At 23.9% G+C, this 21,994-nt stretch overlaps 3 protein-coding genes across 7 annotated transcripts; 1 reads left to right on the forward strand and 2 right to left on the reverse strand.

Annotated features, from left to right (window-relative positions):
- Positions 1 to 1,772: 1,772 nt before the first annotated feature.
- LOC126907154 (retinol dehydrogenase 13-like) lies at positions 1,773 to 4,731 on the forward strand. The gene is made up of 6 exons (XM_050688253.1): positions 1,773 to 1,969; positions 2,040 to 2,205; positions 2,706 to 2,814; positions 2,920 to 3,234; positions 3,863 to 4,067; positions 4,509 to 4,731. Exons 1-6 carry the CDS (start codon positions 1,896 to 1,898, stop codon positions 4,612 to 4,614), a joined length of 975 nt encoding a protein of 324 aa, XP_050544210.1. The 5' UTR covers positions 1,773 to 1,895; the 3' UTR covers positions 4,615 to 4,731.
- Positions 4,612 to 7,026, reverse strand: LOC126907155 (uncharacterized). 3 transcript variants are annotated; one of them, XM_050688254.1, is made up of 4 exons: positions 6,874 to 6,963; positions 6,216 to 6,278; positions 4,893 to 5,061; positions 4,612 to 4,835 (listed from the first exon to the last, which is right to left on the reverse strand). In XM_050688254.1, exons 2-4 carry the CDS (start codon positions 6,246 to 6,248, stop codon positions 4,756 to 4,758), a joined length of 282 nt encoding a protein of 93 aa, XP_050544211.1. In that variant the 5' UTR covers positions 6,249 to 6,278; positions 6,874 to 6,963; the 3' UTR covers positions 4,612 to 4,755. The 3 variants fall into 3 exon arrangements, with proteins under 3 accessions (XP_050544211.1, XP_050544212.1, XP_050544213.1); XM_050688255.1 differs by having other exon boundaries at positions 6,212 to 6,278; positions 6,874 to 6,914; XM_050688256.1 differs by lacking the exon at positions 6,216 to 6,278 and having other exon boundaries at positions 6,874 to 7,026.
- Positions 7,027 to 9,210: 2,184 nt separating this feature from the next.
- LOC126906743 (bromodomain adjacent to zinc finger domain protein 1A-like) lies at positions 9,211 to 21,652 on the reverse strand. Of its 3 annotated transcripts, XM_050687516.1 has the most exons (24): positions 21,214 to 21,652; positions 20,349 to 20,487; positions 19,911 to 20,050; positions 18,976 to 19,047; positions 18,697 to 18,916; positions 18,194 to 18,496; positions 17,944 to 18,121; positions 17,524 to 17,818; positions 17,338 to 17,453; positions 17,109 to 17,271; positions 16,822 to 16,845; positions 16,516 to 16,755; positions 15,816 to 16,242; positions 15,233 to 15,421; positions 14,829 to 14,921; positions 14,590 to 14,632; positions 14,386 to 14,511; positions 14,177 to 14,296; positions 12,815 to 12,954; positions 12,669 to 12,754; positions 12,431 to 12,588; positions 11,724 to 11,840; positions 10,255 to 10,594; positions 9,211 to 9,441 (listed from the first exon to the last, which is right to left on the reverse strand). In XM_050687516.1, exons 1-24 carry the CDS (start codon positions 21,324 to 21,326, stop codon positions 9,321 to 9,323), a joined length of 3,963 nt encoding a protein of 1,320 aa, XP_050543473.1. In that variant the 5' UTR covers positions 21,327 to 21,652; the 3' UTR covers positions 9,211 to 9,320. The 3 variants fall into 3 exon arrangements, with proteins under 3 accessions (XP_050543473.1, XP_050543474.1, XP_050543475.1); XM_050687517.1 differs by lacking the exon at positions 16,822 to 16,845; XM_050687518.1 differs by lacking the exon at positions 11,724 to 11,840.
- Positions 21,653 to 21,994: the final 342 nt, after the last annotated feature.

Raw genomic sequence — 21,994 nt, forward strand, 5'->3', positions numbered from 1 at the left:
TAACTACCTCCTGTATAACCATCAAAGTCTATTTTCTCTCATTTTATCCACGATTGACGCTACACCTATATTTCCTCTTATATGCTCGTTCCTTATCCTATCTTCTCTAGTCATTCCACTCATCCATCTAAGCATTCTCATCTCTGCTACACTCATTCTCTGCTCTACTTTCTTATCAACCGTCCAACACTATGAACCATACATCATAGCTGTCCTCACTATAGTATTATAGAATTTATTTTTCAGCCTCATTGGAATTCTTTTATCGCATAAGACACCAGACGCTTTTCTTCACTTCAACCACCCACACTTAATCCTGTGTCTTACATTCTCGTCAATACCACCGCTCTTTTACACAACTGATCCTAAATTTTCTTCAAATTTTCGATCTCCCCATTCACGTTCTCACCTATTGTCACTGATCTCCTCATTTCACCTACCTCATGTTCTCTTTTATCAACCCAGCCAGAATTTTGGTAATGATTATATTAATTGTCATAAAGTGTATAAAATTGGTCTTGTTCTAGTAAACTCAATGGTGGATAATAACTTTCATGATATAAATCTTAAAAGGTCAAATAAAGTTATAACTCTATCTTCAATAACTTCTATTGTTAAAATTAATAATGAAATAATTAAAGTAAACCCATTGCTACTATTTCAACTAATCGCTATTTAAAAAAAAACCAGCAGTGTCCCGGCACAGTGTGTATAATTGGGTGCAGTATAGATGATATGTGACAGTGATTAAAATCATTATCATAAAAAAACGCCTTGATGCAAATCTGTAGATAGTGTTTAATTTTAATGGATTATTACAAAAGCTACATCATCTCCTATTTCCTTATTTATATCCTAAATACAAGTTATATGCATTACTAGTGCAAAGTGTGTAATCGATGGAGGATTTCTCCTCTATAAAATTATTTAACAAATGTACCAAACAAAATTTTTTCCATTTTCTTATTCATTTTCCCACTCTAAATTTTGATAGAATATATCTTCAACAAAAGTACAATCTTCTCAATCTTCAATCTTTATTTCTATTGTATTTGTACGCCATTGACCTTTGCAATGTTCACATATAATACAATATTTAAGCCCTGTTTTTCGGCAGCCACAATTTTTACCAGCTTCAGCAACTGACTAAAGGCCAATACGTTTTATGACAATTATATTTATCATTACCAGAATTTCCGGTGGCAATTGACATAATATAATTATTGTTTGGAAATGTACAATTTAGCGTTTGGTTGGGTTTAAAAAATATAGCGTCAAATTAATTACCTACTCTATCGGTTGTATCTTAATACACACTACACTTTAATGATATTGTAAATAAATAAACTCACACATACACACATATGCATTTATAACATCGTGTCTAATATATAACATGATAAAAAGTAACCGTAAAATGAAAAAAATGGAAAATAAATTATAGTACTCATATTAAATGTAATGAAACTCGAAAAATATTTGTTTAAATAAAAAAATATAAGATACCTTTTTTGTTTAAAATTGTCTTTTAACAACTATTGTACGAAACTTTTTTTGCAAGTTAAATATTTTTTGAAAAAATTAAAAAAGCTCATATTTTTGAACTTTTGCTAGGGTATAAAAAAAACTCAATTCCAATCAATAAGAACTTTTAGTATGTCATTATTTATATTTTCATTCAACTTTAAAAAAAAATTTTGGTTGGGAATTTTTTCCACCATTTTTCCTTTGTTGACTGGGCTAATATATTGATAAGTTTTTAAATTAATTGATAAGATCAACTAGCCAAAAATATTGTTGCAAATTGTTACATTGTAAATATATTTGTGATACAAATTTATTTGACTAAAATTATTGCATACGCTTTATTGTTATTTTAATTTTTAATTCGTACCATGATTAATATACCGAAACCTTTGCTTTATGTAAGCGCTTTTAGTACGGTTATTGGAGGCGCATATATTTTTAAGTCTGTATTTTAAAAAATGATTGAAAACCTCATTGATGACTAAATTGAATGAAATCATTTACTTTTTTAGAGAAACAGTTACTGGAAAATCTTATAAAATTAAAACGTCAGCAGCCAAAAAAGTTATTATTATTACAGGAGCTAATACAGGTCTTGGAAAAGAAGCAGCTCGTTTGTTTGCTATTAAAAATGCTACAGTAATAATGGCTTGTCGAGATATGGAAAAGTGTGAAAAGGTATTTTATTTAACTAATTTTTTTACAATTTACTGCATATTTTAGACTTACTAAAAACAAGATGTATGTTACTAGTTATAACAAAGAAAGATTGACTTCTATAAGCCTCACCAAAAATTTTTCACAAATTTAATTATTGTTGCTTTAAAATAAATCTATATTTTTTATAATTCAATCTCTATAATCATTTTTGCCTAACCAAACAAACCTATAATGACAGTTAAATATGTCTATGCAATAGAATTAAGTTTTAAAACTTTTTAGTTAAACAAGTTTTATATGAAGTTGTCACAAAAATTTTAATGTTAACATTTAAATTATAAATAAAATATACAATAAAATTTCATATTACAAGTATAAATTTTTTATTTTCTTAATACAATTTTATCATAACGTGATTTTAATGAAAAAAATCAGAACAAGAGTGAAATTGCATTGATACTATAAATTTTATCAATACTTTATTACTTTAAATATTTTTAATTTTTGTCTTAGAATAGAGTCGAGTGGAATTAGTTCTTCAGTCAAGAAACAAACGTTTATACTGCAGAAAATGTGATTTATCTTCTCAAGAATCTATTAGAGAATTTGCTAATAATTTTAAAAAAGGTTTATAGTTAAATTCTGAAAAGAATAATTAATGCTTAAATTTAATTAAAAATAAATTTTTCTAGAATAAAATTAATTTATAATCATACTGTACTTTAAATTTAGAATTTGATCATTTGGATGCTTTAATTAACAATGCTGGAGTGATGAGATGTAAACAATCGATAACAAAAGATGGCATTGAAACCCATTTGGGCGTAAATTACATAGGACATTTTTTGTTAACCCATTTATTGTTAGACTGCTTGAAAAAAAGTGCCCCAAGTCGCATAGTTAATGTGACTACAATTCAACATAAAAATAGTGCAATTAATAAAGATGATTTTAATATGACTAAGACATATAATGAGGAAGCGGCTTACAATCAGAGTAAATTAGCCATACTAATGTATACTACTAAATTAGCTGAAATCTTGAAAGGTATGTATATGACTATTTATAGCACAATAATTTGTTATGATAAATGATTACTTATATTTTACATTGTTTAAAAAGTTAAAATAAGTTTTGAAAATATATATAATTAATTTCAAAAGTCTTTCATTCCATTGTCACACACATTGATGCAATAATCTATTACTGTGAGCCTTCTACAGAGCATCCCACAATTTTAGAAAAGAAAATGTTTGGCTTGTATTTTATCTTACAGATAGGAGCACCAGTCTAATAAAAAGTGTACGTTTAGTTTTCAAATAGATCCTATGCTTAATTTAGACAGTGTAAAGATAAATATTTCAAAAGTAGTGATGATAATTTTTTCTCAATTTTAAAAATAATGCAATAATTAGTGTGCTTAAGTTCAAAATTCAATTGAGTTAATGCAGTTTCAATAGATAATAAAGAAATTCTAAATATTTAAAAAAAAATGTTTTAGGAAGTAAAAATGGTTTAAGAAGTAAATAGCACTTGATTTAAAAAAAATCCACTGTAATAATGTTTGTGTGAACTTGTAGAAATACTTTGTCTATATTTAGCTCAAATATTACAAAATTACTAATATGTTCAATAATGCTTGAAAAGCAATTTGTGGTTAAATTATTTTTTCTAGATTCTGGAGTTACTGTAAATGCTGTCTATCCTGGTGTTTGTACTACTGATCTTTCGAGACATTTGCCTTACTATACAAGTGTATCAAGATACTTTGTAAAACCTATGGCATGGTTATTTTTAAAATCAGCTTCAAAAGGAGCACAAACATTAATTCACGCAGCGATAGAGCCTCAATTAGAAAATGTTACGGGACAATTTTTAAGGTAACTATAGTAGAATATGTTTATAAGAAGTACACACTTATATATGGCTAAAAAATTAACTTCAAAAACTAAATAAAGAAAATTATGTCACCATTGCAATGAGACTATAATTGAGGCACCTAAAGTTGAAAGCATTAAAGTGATAAAAACTCATTTCTCAATAATACAATTTTTGTAATTCAATTGGTTTAGGAAGTAAATAGCACTTGATTTAAAAAAAATCCACTGTAATAATCCAATCAAAAAGTCGGTATTTTACTTTTTGTTTTGACAAACTTCATTTTTTCTAAAATGTCTCTTTGATCTCTCTAGCTTTTGATGTCTCAAATAAAGTTTGAAACATTTATAAAGTTAAAAAAAAAAACAAAGAATTTTTTCAAAATAAATGTATAACATTATAAAATTTATAACTTTGAGTAATTTCCTTCATTTTTTCTTTAGTAACTTTGAACAAATACCTATGCCAGTTCAAGTGAAAGATCAAAAAAATATAGAATGGTTGTGGAAAGTAAGTGAAAAGTGGACAAGAATCAATGTAAAAAAGTAATGAAATTTTAAAGTTTTATTAATTAATTTTTGTAACATGTTTTTAATTTCATTAATTGAAAAACTCGCAGTAACACTAATAGAAATGACATTTATATATTAAATATGATTTTTTTTATTTTCTACAAATTTACATTTTAACTTAATCCCATTTATGCTTATGATGTTCCTCTTCAAGTCTCCTTTTTTCAGCCCAAATTTTAATATTCGCTTCACAGTTGGCTGAAATAAAAATATATATTATACTCAGTAATAAGTAATTTTAAAACATAAAATTACCAGCTTGTTGAATCTTATAAAATAATGGCATAGATAAGATGGCAGCACCAATGAACCAAGGGTACATCCAATGATGTTGGAAATGCAATTTGTGAGGGAACTGAACTATTTTTGCAGTGAATGTATATGGAAAGACCATCTTGCGACTTAATTTATCTTCAACACCCATCTAGATACAGAAACAAATTATTATATTCTCACTTATAAAGAAATATTAAATAAAATCTCAAAAACATTGAAATTAATAAAACAAATATTTTTCTAATATTGCAGTTCAATGCTAGAACAAATGTGATTCTTATATTTCAACTTATAAAAATTGAATTTAAATTTTATTTTATTCAATAATAATAACTATAAGTTATCAACTAGAAACTTTATTACTCAGTTAAAATAAATATATATGATATAAAAATCTACTGATCTAAATTTTTAATAGTATTAATTTTTGTTATTTAATTTTAGAAATATTTAGTTATTAAAAAAGAAAAGAAAATTAAAACAAAACTTTACTTCAATTTATTATATTAAGTCTCAACTACAGTAACATTTAATAGCTTATTTTTTACATTACATAATTTGAAAAATTAATTTTTACTTCTTTTATTGATCTATTATTCTTATTAAAAATAATGGAAAAACTGATATAATTCAGCAAAACACAATCGGAGCATTGTTATACCTACTCGAAGAAGAATATTACCCATTGAACTATACAAGTTGACACTAATATAAAGATAACAGTGTACATAATAATTACACACATTTTATTTATAAGAGATAACAGAAAATAATAAATTAATTTGAATACTAATATTTATTTATTTATAAACCGATGGCTGACCTCAAGTAGTTGAGATTAAAGGGAGGAAAAAGAAGAAGACTCATGGTTACCAAAATAATAAAATTTAGAATGTATTCCATGTACATTCTAAAAAATTATTTTTTATTAAAAATTGGTTTTACAAATTAATTTTTTTATAAAAATATTAAATGGGTTACTAAAGTAAGTTATTACTAGATAATAGCATTTTTATACAGAGATGGTACTGAGAAATGAGAATGATTTATTACCCCCTCAAATCAAATATTTTCTCTTTTCTTGATCCCAAGTATTTTATCTCTAGGAAAACTGCTGTTAACTGACAACAGCTATATAAAAAATTATATTAATAAGTCTTGTTAGGTAATATAGATTATTTATTTTCATATTCCACTGTTGCACTAGTAGTCACATTATTATTACAGATTAGATATCGACTATTGATTATATATAATACTTGATTTATAATTTGTATTATTTATTTGAAAATATTTACTTGCCCTTTCCGCCTCATTAAGAAATTCTGGCACCATATATTATCATTATGTGATTATTATTTATAACTATATAAACAAGTTTAATACTAATAAAAATTTTATTATCAAATCAAAAAAATTATATAATATATATTGTTTTTTTTAATAAATGTACACAAATCATGTTTATCTCTATAGCTAATTATAGTTTATAAAATATGGGTAAAAAATATGTAGAAAAACTATTTTATCAGTTACAATTATTTATTGACTTATATAAGGTTGCAGACTGATCAACAATAAGTTTTATCATACTTTTGTTAAAAGATTGAACATTTTTTTATAGATTTTATATCAAATGACGAATTTACATTTACATTCTATAAAAAAAATAAACGTATTTGAATTAATTTTTCCTTAATAATAATGTGAAATTTTATAATCATAAATGAATCATAATATATGTTTAAGTTACTGAAAAATATAAAGATTTAAAAATTAAAAGGAAAGAAATAAAAATAATATATAATATTCCTTGTTGGCTATGATAAAACAATAAAAAGTATAATTATTTGATAATTTTGTAATAAAAAACCTATTAACAGTAATAGAAGTGCTTTCAGTTAATGTCGGACAGCATTATAAAAAATTAAGTTATCTTCACAATCAGAATAAATCTTACCTTGTAATTTTCTCAACAAAACGTTAAAAACAAAACTAAATTTACATGTCGTTGAAAGGTAAGAATACATTATTGGAAGATAAATTATGAAGGGCGATGTGTACTTCAGTCCGTAGCTGCAAACATGTTATTGACGAGTTACCACAGTTACAAAACAGCTGTTTTGGTTTTAACACTAAGTATGTTCAAATTATAAAAGCGGGTTATTTTAAATAAAGATTCATTCGACGTATAGTTATATTTTGCACTGATTGCAAATCGGTGGTACATGATGGTATGTAAAAATCAGATTATTGGTAAAGAGTTAATCTTTTCAAAAAGGAATTAGTCTTTAATTAAAAATTAAGTGCTATTTGGAAAAACATTTTTATAACTAGTGTTGGAAGAATCTAAATTTTTAAACTTAAATAAAAATAATATTATCTTTTATATTAGTTAAATGACTTTATAAATGATTATCTAAACGTCATCATAAGTGAGGGGTACGTGTAACCCCTAGATCCAAATATTTTTTAATGGCTTTTTTTATTTTCCATGATTGATTGTTAAGCTCTATAATTTAAGTGTTCAAATATGATAATTTAATATTATTTAATGGTATTATATAATAATAATATTTCTAATTGTTTTGTTAACTATGAATTGTTTATAAAAGTTCTAAACGTAAAAAATAAATTCACATTAATTTTATAGACTTGGTTATTCTAAAGTAAACTGATGAATAAAATTTATAAATATTATCTATTTATGGAACATTATTTAAGCGAATTATAAATAGTTGGGATAAAGGCTAAGGAATGATAATGATGATTTATTAAATATAATGTACGCCCAAAAATAAAATATAATTTATATTTAATAAAATAATAATATATTATTTTATATAGTAATTATTAATATTTATGTATAGTTTGAAAACACGGAAAAGGTGATAATTAAAATTTACAAATTATAATAAAATTGGGCAAGTCTATTGTATAAATGTTTTTAAATACCTAAATTTAAATATATGCCAATGAATTTTTATTAAATTTATTTTTAACTTTTTAAAGTTGAAAAATAAATTATAAAAATTCATAAAATCTTAAGTATAACATATATGTTGTATTTAAGTTATAAGCAAATAACTAATAAAACAAACTTTTTTCTCAGTTTTCGAGTTTCTAAGTCTTATGTAAAACCAAATTTTTAAGGACGCGAATGAGGGGAAAATTCCTTTTCAAACTTTTAAAATATTAACTTATTTTTTTTAATTGGGAAGATGTTTACATTTTTTAAAGATAAGAAAGTTTCATTCAATTTGATGTAAATTCTTTTATTGAAACATATGAACTTGCAAGCATTATAAACATATAAAAGTTTGCGCATATATTCCTTAACACTCCTAAATAATTGTGTCGTTTATTATATCATTTATAATTTATATTCATACATTTATGCATAATTTATCACCCTTATTACTAATCAATTTTTTTATATGTAACTTGTTAAAATATATCAGACATAGGTTAAATAAAAAACAAATTTTATTTCTTAGTTTATGTTATCATGTTTAATTTTTGTTGAACTATAACTATTTTTAAAAAAACGATAATAAAAATACCATTATTGGGCAATAAAATAAGAAAATAGGAATTGAATTACACAAAACTAAAATACTTATACATTTATAGTAAAAAATAAAGATGGATTAAATCAAAATCTAACTTAATACTGCTCTCTTAATACATACAAGCAGCAAAGTATGCAATAGAGAAATTAAATAACAAGAACCTAGTATTTTGAATGAAAAAAATTACATTATAATACATAATTTAATTGTTTACTAAAAAAAAAAAAAAATATGATATACAAAATTTATATTAAAAAAATGTGTAAAGGTTATACTTCGAATTTCACATTCAGTTTAAATTTTGTCCATAACATACAAAATTTTATATTTTATAAATGTACTTTCCTCAATGAATTTTTCAATCTTAAATATTACACTAAATATCCTAACAAAAATCTATTATATTACATTTTTTTTGTTAAATTATAAAAGTTGATTACATTTTTTAAAAAATCACAAAAGTAATAAGGAGATACAACAATGATCAGTAATTTATATAAATATACATTTTTCACTTAAAATGAATATTAGTAATTCTTATTTACAACTAGTAAACTATTAAAAATAAAAGAATCACAAATTATTTTGTCAATTACAAATTAAAAGCATCTTCAAATAAAAAATAAAAAAATCATAAAATAAAATTTTTATTCCTAAGTTAATTTAATAATTTACTTAAAGCTATCATTGTAAGTATGTCACTATCATTGATTCCGTTATGAATCTTTTAAATAGTTATATTTTTAAACTACCACATATTAAAGAAATTTTGCAAGTAATTAATGACTCAATGTAAAAAATATAAATTAAATGTTAACTTATAACATGTCATTGATTAAAAACTATGTTTTGATTTCTTTGGCGGAGGTCCATCAAATTGTCCATCCTCACTGAAATCTTTCAGGTTACATTCTTGACATAATTTTTTATAATAATTATAGACTTCTTCCCCACATCTAAAAAACATAGATTAGGTTGTAAAACATTTTACCAAATTTATTTTTATTTTTTATATAACTATGAATCATCTCACATGTTATTGGAGGATGAAAATAATATACATTTTATTTTTATCAAAATTAGAAACAATTATTTTTATAACTAATTTTTATACCAAGATATAATATTTCTTAAAAAATCATTTAAAATCAACATTGAATTTAAATTATAGGTATTTATTTTTATAAAAACTCATATGGTAGAAACCAGAAAAATGAACTTTGTAATGAACAAACCCAAAATGTTTACATTCATACAAAATAAGAACCGAGTTCATGTTTAAGTTCATTTTTTAAAATTTAAATGCTTTTTGTGTTAAAATCATATAAAATGAACACGTTTGTATGAGCGTGTTAACATAAATGTGTTTTATTCCATCACTGATAACTAGTATTTGATTTTTGAAATTTTGCTTATTATCTGCTCTACAAAATGGTTATCTTAAAAATTTTTTATACAGATTTCATACATTTTGTAAATTTATATATTTTATTAATAAAGTTAAAAATTATTAGAGTTAATATTATTATTGTCATCTAAAAGCACAAAAATTATTTTTAAAAAAAACACCTCAATATAGTCATTAAATCAATGTTACAGGATTTGTTAGAACATGCAAGACTATATAAATAGTATCATTTAATTTAACACTTATAAATAATAATTATTCTCTTTTTATTAAAAAAATATAATTGATTTTTAATCATAATGTATAACTGAATGTAAGTTTAAATAATTTTAATTTTGTTTAATTAATATTATAAACATACTTATAAACTTCTGAACTTTCTGAGTTATAATAGAAGCAATTTTCGAATATAAGCTCCATATCACTTAACAGATCCTCATTTGTCCTATAAGACAGCATATTTAGTTTATACTTAACAGTTCCCAAATCCATAGGATTTTTTATAATAGCATGGTAATCTGGACACTGTGACTTAGTAACAGGCCGTAAGAATGGCCAAGCATCTGGATGATGCATGACTTGATTTAAAAGTAATTGCAATAGTGCATTGTCTAACGGTAAATCTCCAGCTGTTGTTAAAGTTGTATTTTCTGAATGCCTAGCTCTTCGTCGACTTTTTTCCTCAGTTACATTTTCTTCTTCTGTTATTTAAGTAAAAAAAAAATTTAATAAATTATACTCAAGTTAATAATTTTTTAATAAATTAAAAGACTTCTGAAATTAGGTAATTATTCATGCAAAAATCAAACTCCAACTATATAATTAATGTTGAATTAATGAATTCTCGTATTTAAGTTTAAAATTAAAAATTCTAATAAATGACAAAATATTCCAAAACTAAACCAACAGAATATTTTCAATTATCAAAGAACATAAAATTTAAAGAAATCTCTTTTTCAAAGCTATCTATTAAATACATATGTATATACATTTACATATAAATGTATGTATCTAACATTAAAAAAAAAAACCATTAATTTACTTAAAATTAAAAATAAGTACAAATGTTTAATAAAAACTAGATCATGCATTATTAATTTTTGTACCAACAATTTCTTTTTAAGATCATTTTTGTTACTATTTGCTAGTAACAACAATGACTTCATTAAATCACAGATCCAAGAATGTAAATTGGATAATTAAGTTTAGATTTACTGTTATAATATTACATTTTAATTTTCTAACTTTAAAATCAAGTAATCATAAAATATAATATATTATTCTTCACAAAATAATGGTGTAATTAAATATAATATAAAATTTATTAAATAACTTATTTGTTATGTAATAAAAAAAAATATATATATAATATTTTTTTTACTAAAAACTCTCATTTTATATTTTAATAAGGAATTAATCAACGTAATAATAAAATATGAAATCAAGAAACCAAATGAGTGTAATATTTTTTAATACAGTGAATCATGAATTCTAAGTTGTTATAAACTAAGACAACATTTATGTTAATATTTATTTACTTAGTCCAAAAATGTATTTTAAATCTAAAATTTTATATAGACTAATAGTTATAAGAGATAAGTTAAATCTGTTGCACCTTATATAGTATAAACACACAAAAATAATTATTCAGTATTCCTGTCCTGATACTTAAAGCAAATTGAAATGCTAAGAGAAACTACACGAAAATCCCAAAATTAATAATTGAATAATTCTTATTATAAGTAAAACTATTCTGGATCTGTGTTAATAGTAAATAATATACTGTCTTAACACCAAAATAAACAAATAGCTTTAACTTCAGTGACAGACCATAATATCTGGCTGTTGTGTGCAACAACTGCCGAGCAAATTCAGATATTTTAGCAGTGGCAGCCTGCGAGCTCTTTCGCCTGCTACACCTTTCAACCTCAACCTGTTCCATATCATCTGTAAATAACATTTAACAGGTTCAAATTTAATGAAGTTTTGTATTAATTTTAAGAAACTCCCCATTAGTATTTTAATTCTGAATAAACCAAATCAACAAAACTTTCCTACTTAAAAGTACAATGAGAAAAATAAATTACTATAGAAACAAAAGAAGATATAAGTAAGATTAGTAATTATATTTTTCAATTAAAGAATGATTTTTAATTATTAAATTAATTCTATTCAGAGTAAATATATTTAATGTTGTATTGAATAGATTTTAAAATCTATAATGTAGATTACATAAATTACCTGAAATAATTAAACTACACAATCACAACCAATTTTAAATAAGTTGACAAAATATTTAGTATTCTTTAATATTTACAAAACTTATTATTACAATTTATAATTGTAAAAAGTTTTAAATTATAAATAAATTTAATTATATTTAATTAATTAATTATAAATTTATTATCAAACACTGTAGTTTGATTAGTATACAATACTTATCTTAAAGCTCAGTGATATGTTTTGCATATGTTAAGTAATTACGTTGATGTATCAATCTACACTTTTCTTTAAATTTAGTGAAAAAATGCAATTACCTTTGCAAGAAGTTTGACGGCAAATGAAACATGTCCAATTTCGTTTAGGTGGAACACGCTTTGGAGGATTTAAACAAGATAGATGATAATTTTTGGAACAATCATCACAAGTTATTACAGAACCTTCTTCTTTACATATATGACAAATATCAATTTTCCTAAAAAAACATTTGTCATTTTAATAATGTCATATCATTTTTCTATAAAAAATGAATTATAAATTTTAATTTATCATTACACTTTTTCTTCTGGTTCATATTCATCAGATTGATTTTTTACTAAAGGTTTACATTTTTGACAATACCAGTCTCCTGAAGGAATTTTCTACAAAAAACATTTTTAATTAAAATAAAAATTATTTAATTGTTATAGAAAAAAACTCACTTTAAGTTTAGGCTTTAAACAGTAAATATGGTGACCTCTATTACAATTATCACATAACAACATTACATCTTCATCTTTATTACTTCTGCATAAGACACAATTGACTTTCATAATAGATTTTGACCATTCAATACTTTTTTCTGAAATTTATATTGAATTATTATTAAGTTTCAACTAGAATATACAGAATATTAAAAAATTAAGAAAATGGTCAATTTATAAAAACAATAAGAACAATAAAAATTCATTTTCTTAATGAACATCCTACATACTAACTTCATCTATAAAGAGTGATTGATTTAACACTTACTACTAAATTTAACATGAAAAAATAATAATTTTGAGAATCTTTTTCTTGTTTTTGTTGATTAGTATTTATTTCTCATGTAATAAGTAGTTAAATATTTTTTTATTTCATTCTTTATCTCTTACTAACTTAATTTTTTTCAGGTAACATACATAATTAGCCCATAAAAAAAATTATTTAGTTAAGAAAATAACTAATTGATAACAATTATTGAACCATTATTTTGGAAGTTATTAAAATCTAATTTATAAACAGAAGTTTAAGTGAGAGTTGTTATTATTAAAATTACACCATACTGTGCTGCATCACTCCTTCTACCTAGGTATAAAAATAGTCACAATTTCTGAAATATTGATTCAAAAGTTGTTATCAACCATTCATTTTCTTAATTAGAATACCATTCAATAACATTTAAAATATTCAAATTATTATATTGTCATTGACAAAAAAAAGTTAGGAACCAGCATAGTAGACATCTATCATAGAAGACTCTAGTATAGATTGTTATTTAATAGTAATTAATAACACTATCACGAAATGATTCTTCTTTATAAAGAGACTTAAAAAAAAAAAAAAAATTGAAATATTTCAACAAAATTTTAGATTTTAGCAACCAAATAAAAAGCAAATTGTTAGGATTTTTCCTTTTTTATCATTAAGTGCATATAAATAACTTTGATTTGATACATACCTAAACCAATTTCAAAAATTGAAAACTTAACATTTTTATGGAAAAAGTTGCAATATTTTTTTATTTCATATAGTAAAACAATTTTGGGGACAAATTTTTTTTTATATTATAGTACATTCAAAAGCTTTAATGTAATAAAAGTTAAAAGTTGTTAGACGCTCTAAAACATTTTCAAAAATTTTAAAGGTAGACAAGAGAAACAATTCATTTTTTGATAAATCACAAAAAAAAAATTGCTTTTTTTCTTCTGAAATATTATTTAAGACTATTAAAAATATAATACCTTTTATAACTACACTTAATCAAATAAAATTTCTTACAACCTAACTAAATTATGAAATGTTCATTATTACTAGTTACTTACCTAAAGTTATAAGATGTAAAAATAATTGAGAAAAATTAACAGAACTCATTAGTGATAACTCCCATTTATCTAACATGGGATTTATTGCAGAAACACCCATTTTTTCTTTTTTATCATAGCCTGGAATTGAAAGATCAATGAAAACAAAAAATTTTATTAACAACTTTATTTAGCTTATAACTAGAGCTATAAGTAATAAAAAAATTTACCTAATGGTCGTTTCAAAAATTTTAGCTCTACAGATTGTTCTAATATAAGAATAATTGATGCTAAATTAGTTACTTTCTCGTTAATATTAACATTATCAATTACATAATTAATAGGATCTTGGTAATCTAAAAAATTAAAACAAAATATTTTGTATTCTTATTATTTATTTCAATTATTAATATTACAAAATTAAAAATACTTACTTAGAGGCTCTGGTGAACTATCTTTTTCATTTTCATTAATATTCTAAAAAAATAAAAAATAAAATTTAATAACATTTCTTTTCAAATTACTATATTATAATATGATTTTTTTTATTTATGAAATTAAATACAAATGATTAATTTTTATGTTACTTGTTTACAATTACAAAATTATGCCTATTTTAAAAATATTTAATTTTAATCTCCTAAAAATAAGTATTTTATGTACAATGACTTACCACCACTTTGCTTCTATTACCCCATGATAAATGACCCTCAACTTCATAGATTCCACTTAAAATATCATCTCTCCAATCATCGCGCTTGGGTATCTAATAACAAAGCACACTTACTAAACATTGAATTACAAAAAAAAAAAAATTTTAATATTCATATGCAATACATAAAAAACATTACATTAAATAAATTTAAAAAGAAATTATAAATTATAAAAAAAAAAACAAATTTTTGTTGCAACTTTTATAATAAAAAAAGTACACTGCCCAAAAAATCATAATTACATAATTTATCATTATTACAACAATTTAATAGTCAAAAAACAAATATACACTTTACAATTTATATAAATAATTATCAAAATTTTATGTGACCTGGCATGTAAAGATACCATATAATTATTTACCTTTGTTGAAAGGTTACCAAGAGCTGTTGTATTTAATCGTCTTTCAACATCTAAAATATATTCTCTCAATGTTAGTTCTAGGGATGTATCAACATCATCATCAACGCGGAGAAATTTTACGTTTACTTTCTTAAATTCACAAAATTCTGTTTTTAAACGTTTTTGAATTCTTTTATCATCTTCTATCATCTAAAAATTTATATTTACATAAAATCAATATTACTTTAAGTAATTAAAAATAAGTATTAAATTTAAAAAACTAAATGACTATTATTTATCTAAAATTTTAAAATTTGACAATTTTTATTATAAAAAGAAAAATAGATAACGTATAACCATTATAAATGTATTTAAAAATTATTTTCAGGTACTTCTAGTAATTTTTTAAGATTTCCTGAATTACAGTAGAGCCTATTAAATTAAAAAATCTTGATAAAACAAAGTAAAATCTGTTTCTTTCATAAAACCTGGAGTACTTTTTTAACTTTATATTTAAATAAAATTCTAAAATGTCTAAATTAAAAATAAGAAATTATTATTAGCTGTTATTTATTTAAAATTCGCTATTAATATTTGATCTTACCATCGAAGGATCTAAGAGACAATTAGTACACTTTTCCATGCTAGAAATTATTCTATGTTTTTCTAATGCTATGGTTTTTTTCAGTTCACTTTCTCTTAAACCTCTTGAATTAAGATTTTCAAGTAGAATTTCTAATTCTTCAGGTGTATTAAAGTAGCTCCATGTGAGTCTATCATGATTTTCATCATGTACAGGACAATTATTATCTGGACCCCAACAACTGTAAATTGATTTTTTTGGATCTTCTCTAAAACTACCATTACTCATGAATGATGATTCATTTATACTGTCAACAAGTTTTTTCTTTAAAGGCATGTTTGAAAGACTAGTTCTTGTTTCATCAACATTTTCTTTTTCATTCATTTCAAATAGACGTTTAACATAACTTACAGTATCTTTATCTGTGATGTTACTAACAGGTGTTCCACTATAATTAAAAATTGATAAAAATTTCTTTGATAAATTTATATTTAAAAGAAATTTTACTAAGATTATAATGTCACATAGTGACATTATAATGTTATTATAATGACCAGTGACTAGACTATAAAAAGTATGATATTTTTGTACCATGGTATTAAAATTATTTTTTTACTAAAGTTTGTCTATCAAAAACTTTTGTCAAAAGTGAAATAACTCTTTGTTCTAATTAAGAAGATAGCCTGATTATTATGTAAATAATAAATATAACTAATCTTACTCAGGTAAACAAGTTCCTGGATTGGGCTCATAATCTTCAACAAAAAGTCCAGGCATAGATGCAAATATCCAGTATCTTCTAAAAGCTCGGTCGGTGCCAAGTGGTAATATTTGAGCGGTCATACCTAACTCACTAAGTTCATTTAACTTTTTGTTCCATTCATTTTGTTTTGCTTCAATAGCTTTTTGATCTGACTCAACAATACTTGAATCCCCATTTAGAAGTTTCATTTCTTTTTTTCTAAAATAATAACACAATTTTAAGATAAAAATTAACTCAAAATATGCTAATTATCAATTTCATTACTTTAAAAAAATATTCAAATTTTTCCTAAAACAATACAAGACAAAATATTTAATAAAATAAATTGAATGTATAAAGAAAATTAGAATAAAAATATATTAATTAAAGAATAACATATATTTGGTTGTTTATAATTTTAAAAATATTATTATTATATTAATATTATATTATATCATATCTTAATTTGGACCAAACCAAAATAAGTCTGGAAAAATTACTAAAACACAATTATAAATTCAGAGCTCCATACAAATAGTAACAAAATTATAAATATGTAATTTAAAACTCACTTTTGAGATAATTCAACTGATTTTTTTTTCTCAGCTGCAACTGCACTTCTAACTTCTAATCTAGCATTTCTTGTTTTAACTACAGTATTTTGTAATTGTATACGATAAGATGAAAAAGTCAAAATCTGATTCATAAGACAATTAAGAATGGCCATTTTGTCAGCTAAATAAGAACACTACTTATGTAGATCAACTATAATAAAAACATGATTATATTATACTTAATTACCAATTGATAGACTAGAAATGTGGTGATGACTGAGAGATTCTAATAAATCTGGACGATTTAACCTCAAAGTAAACCCAGGATCATCAGTAGGACAATAATTTCCTCTCTCTTGATACCTTAATTATAAAAAGTACATTATAAGCCATTTGAAATTCATAAAATTATAACAATTATACAACTATTTACATCCACTTAGCCATTTTTTCTGAGTGTTTTCCACCTGATGATAGTAAATGTAATCTCAAAACTTCGGATATTACAGTTGGTTGCAACATGATTTTATTTAAATGTTGTCCAAGATGATTTATAGTCCAATTTTTTACATTGGTGGCATACTTTATAGCATTGCGAATTTTTTCATCACAAATATTGTAAACAGGTTCTGAGCCAGATATATGACTATCTTTCATGTCAGCCTCTTCGTCCTCTTCAAGATCAAATATTGTTGTCAGTAGCACTTGTATAAGTGTATTCAAAGGTCCTAGAAAAGTTAACTTAATAAATTTAAATAGAAAATATTTGTTAGTGATATTGATTTGATATTTAAAAATTATATTAAAATATAAATAAATAACAAAACCATATATTTATATAAATATATATTACCAGCAACTTCTGATTCAACAATACATTTTTCCAACAACTCTATACTTAAGCCCTGAGGAAAATAACTGCCTGCATCAAGCTGAGACCAAAAGTTTTGAAAAAACTCATAGATCATAACAAATTCGCCAAAAAGTTTATTTGGAATTTTTAAATTTACTGGTTTAGCAACTGGTAACTCCTAAAATAAATTAAAAAGCAGAAATTTAAGTAAAATCTAATGCAACAGAAAAACTAAAATAAAAAAACTAACTTTTAAATCTTCTAACTCTAGATCCTCTTTCTTCTTACTCCATTCTTTCATAAACTTAGCAAGTTTCTCTTTTTCTTCCTTTCTTTTCTCTTTAACCCTTAACTTTTCTTCTTTTATTTTCTCAGCTACTTCTTGAATTGTTTTTTCATTTTTCTTAGATGTTTCTCCATTTATTAATTCTTGTTTCTTAACTAAACCATTCTTAGCTAATACTTTGTTCTTTTTAGTTTCAGAAAATTGTGGAATTTCACCACTAAAAATATCTTCAAATTTCATATTTGCTATTTGACTTGCAACACTTTCCTAAAATAATAATTTATTACTTAAACTTAATATAGAAAATGTAATATTGAAAGTTTAAATACAAATTAAAAATCTCAAAAAATAAACAACAAAACTACTTTACAATAATTCATTATCATACTTTATGTATAACACAAACATTTTGAAAATAAAAATCTCATAAAATTTGTACTATTTTTAATGAAAATATAAAATAATACTTTTAGTAAAATAAGTCCATTTTTAAGTTCAACATTATGTGTAATAAAAAATCTGCATCTATCTCTTGTAAAACAATTTTTCGATCTTTTTATTTGAACTGCATCTACTCGATAAATAGGTTCGTTATTGGGGTTTCCCTTTTTAGAAGGGCTATTAAGAAGTTCTACATCATAACTGTATGACAAATGACCTCCACTTTGACCACTGTCATTTGATTTCCTTAAAAATAAATATACATTGTAACTTGCACAAAAAATTGTTAAGTTAAGATAAATTACTTAGGAGTACGACTCCGATCTGTCCCTTTTTGATCTGATGGTGAATGTACTGCTAATACTCTACATTTTAACCTAAAAATAGAAATATTTATTTTTCAGTAATAAAAATTCCAAAATGATTTTAAAATAGTATAATATTATATTAACACTATAATTTAAAAATGCATTACTTTAATTGCAGTAATAGAAAATATAACTAATTGAATGGCAACATGTTAAACTTTAGTATTTTTAATTATTTAAGGGATTGGAGTGGCCAAAGGACTGAAATGATGAGTATTTTATTTTGACAGTTAATTTATTTTATAAACAAATGATAAGAAGTTATTATTTTATGAATTAATTATATGACAAAAAATATCATTGTAGAACAAGTTATAGCTATATTTGTTGGACCATCTATCAGAGATGACCTATGTAATTCCAAAATCACTTGGAGGTAAGAAAGTATTTATACAGCTTATTGAAAGCAATTACTAGATTTTTTTTTTATTAAAAATTATATTTTTTATAAACAATAAACTAGTGCTTTTTTCCTTAAAAATCCATAAAAAATTATCAGTAACTACTATTTGGTTTATTTAAAAATATGTATACATTGTCGATTCGACATTAGATTAACTAATGATTTCTTTTTTTGTTAAATTGATTTAATATGAAATAGTAAGATTTTATGATGGGAATAGTAAGGCATGACTTTTGAGAAGGGCCCAAGAAATTCTGCCATAATTTGATAAACAATAATTTTAGCTTCAATGTGAAGCTAAGAAGGTATTACTTTTTTCTTTTTGTCAAAAAACAAAATTTAAACATAATATAATAACCTTGTTTTATAAAAAAAAAAATTAAAACTTTAAAATACTCATTTTTTCATGCCTATCAATCCCTACCAATTATACATATATATATATAATATATTGTAATTTGAATCTTACCACTGATCTTGTTCTAAGGCAACTTCTACAATTTCAGATATAAAATAACGATATCTGACATAGTTAAATATTTGTTCTATGAGTTCTTTTAATGAAGAACATTTGGTCAAAGATAATAAAAAGAGAATTGGTTTTTGAAGCTGAAATAAATACAATAATATTAATTATAATGAAGAAAAAATTTTGACAGACCATTTAAGGTCATAGTAGCCTTCTCAAAAGAGGTTTTTTAACAATAAACATTCTGGAATGGGTGGTTAGCCTACCCGTCCCAGAGTAGGAAGTAACTCCAAATACTTAACTGATCTCTCACTCGGCTATCAGAGTGGCCTGTGACCAAGTCTCAAATTTGAAACAGTGCACATCAGGCACTACTGCATAATCAACTCAGCCACATTGTTTCTCAATGATTAACATAAGAAAAAAAATTAAACTTACTTCATTAGGAAAATCATTCAACATTCTTTTTGATTCTATTTCACAATCTAAAGCTTCTTTATAAGTCATGTTTTTTTTACCAGTAATTTCACATGACCATACTAATGAGTTACAAAGTATAATTCTTTCAACATAATGCCTGTAAATTTTAGAACGAATTTCATTAAATCAGAGTATTTAAAAAAAATAAAAATGTTAAAATTAAATTTTTGAAATAAGAATACTGCATATAATCATTTTAGTACTTTACATTAAAATAATATATAGTTAATATAGTCAACGAACATTCTTTTACTAGAAAGATAAATATTTTAATACAATTTCTCAAAAACAAATAAAAAAACTATGAAAATTTATAAAATAAATATGATATCTATTAAATAATGTAAAGATCAATATAACAGTATTGTGATAAATATCATAAAAAAAATATTTAAGATTTCCTCATTATTCATTTTATAGGAAAAATTTAATTTATCATTTATAAAATAATCACAATAAGTAGCAAATAATGAATAACTATATTAAATTAAATAATATATGAGCAGGTTTAATCGTTTTAAACTATCGACTAGGATTCCATTTTTAGTTTAATAGATATCAAATCTGATCACTGGTATAGTGATAATTAGTAAATGACTAAAAAAGAAAATAACCTTAAATTTAAAACCATGATGTGTTAGCCCAATTACTAAGAAATAACAAAATTATAATGAAAGTTGATACATATATGTTCAAAATCTAAACAAAAATTCTTAATCACCAACTTTATAAATGTTTTAAGACGAAATGCAAGTTAAGTCGATTAATATGAGAAAGAGGACGGACAATCTACTTGTACTAATAACATAACAGGAGTACTTACTCGTAATTGAGGAATATCTCTTTTGTCATCTCACAGTAGAACACTTCATCTGTGTCCCGAAGCCCCCTTGGGACCGGGTTTTTAGAGAAAGGTTTTTTGTGAAGAAGCGGCATGGCGTCTCCGATGTCGTCGCCGCGATCCTTTGTTGTCTATGATCTGATACGTTACGCGCACACACTTGGCGTGTCTCAAAAATGAAAGTCGATTTGGAGGGAACGGCCTGCACAGCCACTCACTGGACGTGTTGGCTGACTGCAGTGGTAAAGCCGAAAGATTTTTCGGCTAATTTCACTCAAAATAGCTATACAAAAATGTTGAATTGTGTCTATCCGGTAAATTGACGGGCGCTCACGGTCAGTAGAACGAGAAAATATCATCGGTAAAACAACAAAAACCAGCAGCGGAGCAACGGGATGAAATGTATATAAACGGTAGGAAAAAAAACAATAATTACTGTGATTACAAGTTCTAACCGTTCCTCAGTTCATTCAGTTCAGTACCAGGTCGGTAGCAGCTGTTCTGTAGGTTGCATTACATACATAAATATACTTAATACCGGTGAACCACCCCTCTGTTTGCCATTTATGAAGCCCGGAAGAACAGAACCTAGAAACGTTATCCGAAATATGTTATCAAATAAATATAAAATTAACAGCCGCTTTATTCCATTTTCAATATAGTGATACTTGGTCTGCAAACAACAACACCTACTACTTAATTGTTATTTCTTACAAAAAATAAAAGTATTAAAATATTCAACAAACAGTTGCATTATATTACA

This window comes from Daktulosphaira vitifoliae, unplaced genomic scaffold (genome assembly GCF_025091365.1).
Source record: "Daktulosphaira vitifoliae isolate Bord-2020 unplaced genomic scaffold, ASM2509136v1 Scaffold_5, whole genome shotgun sequence".
In the NCBI taxonomy this organism is placed as follows: Eukaryota; Metazoa; Arthropoda; class Insecta; order Hemiptera; family Phylloxeridae; genus Daktulosphaira; species Daktulosphaira vitifoliae.

What these genes read in the sequence shown, in the direction of transcription:
- LOC126907154 (XM_050688253.1), top strand. Translation starts at nt 1,896, where the DNA reads ATGATTAATATACCGAAACCTTTGCTTTATGTAAGCGCTTTTAGTACG. An exon ending in ATATGGAAAAGTGTGAAAAG is followed by an intron (nt 2,206 to 2,705) that starts GTATTTTATTTA and finishes GTCTTAGAATAG; the next exon opens with AGTCGAGTGGAATTAGTTCT. An exon ending in GTTACGGGACAATTTTTAAG is followed by an intron (nt 4,068 to 4,508) that starts GTAACTATAGTA and finishes TTTTTTCTTTAG; the next exon opens with TAACTTTGAACAAATACCTA.
- LOC126907155 (XM_050688254.1), bottom strand. Translation starts at nt 6,248, where the DNA reads ATGGTGCCAGAATTTCTTAATGAGGCGGAAAGG. An exon ending in TTCTTAATGAGGCGGAAAGG is followed by an intron (nt 5,062 to 6,215) that starts GCAAGTAAATAT and finishes TTCTGTATCTAG; the next exon opens with ATGGGTGTTGAAGATAAATT. An exon ending in TTATAAGATTCAACAAGCTG is followed by an intron (nt 4,836 to 4,892) that starts GTAATTTTATGT and finishes TTTTTATTTCAG; the next exon opens with CCAACTGTGAAGCGAATATT.
- LOC126906743 (XM_050687516.1), bottom strand. Translation starts at nt 21,326, where the DNA reads ATGCCGCTTCTTCACAAAAAACCTTTCTCTAAAAACCCGGTCCCAAGG. An exon ending in TGAATGATTTTCCTAATGAA is followed by an intron (nt 20,051 to 20,348) that starts GTAAGTTTAATT and finishes TATTTATTTCAG; the next exon opens with CTTCAAAAACCAATTCTCTT. An exon ending in GTCTCTTAGATCCTTCGATG is followed by an intron (nt 15,422 to 15,815) that starts GTAAGATCAAAT and finishes ATAAATTTTTAG; the next exon opens with ATGATAGAAGATGATAAAAG.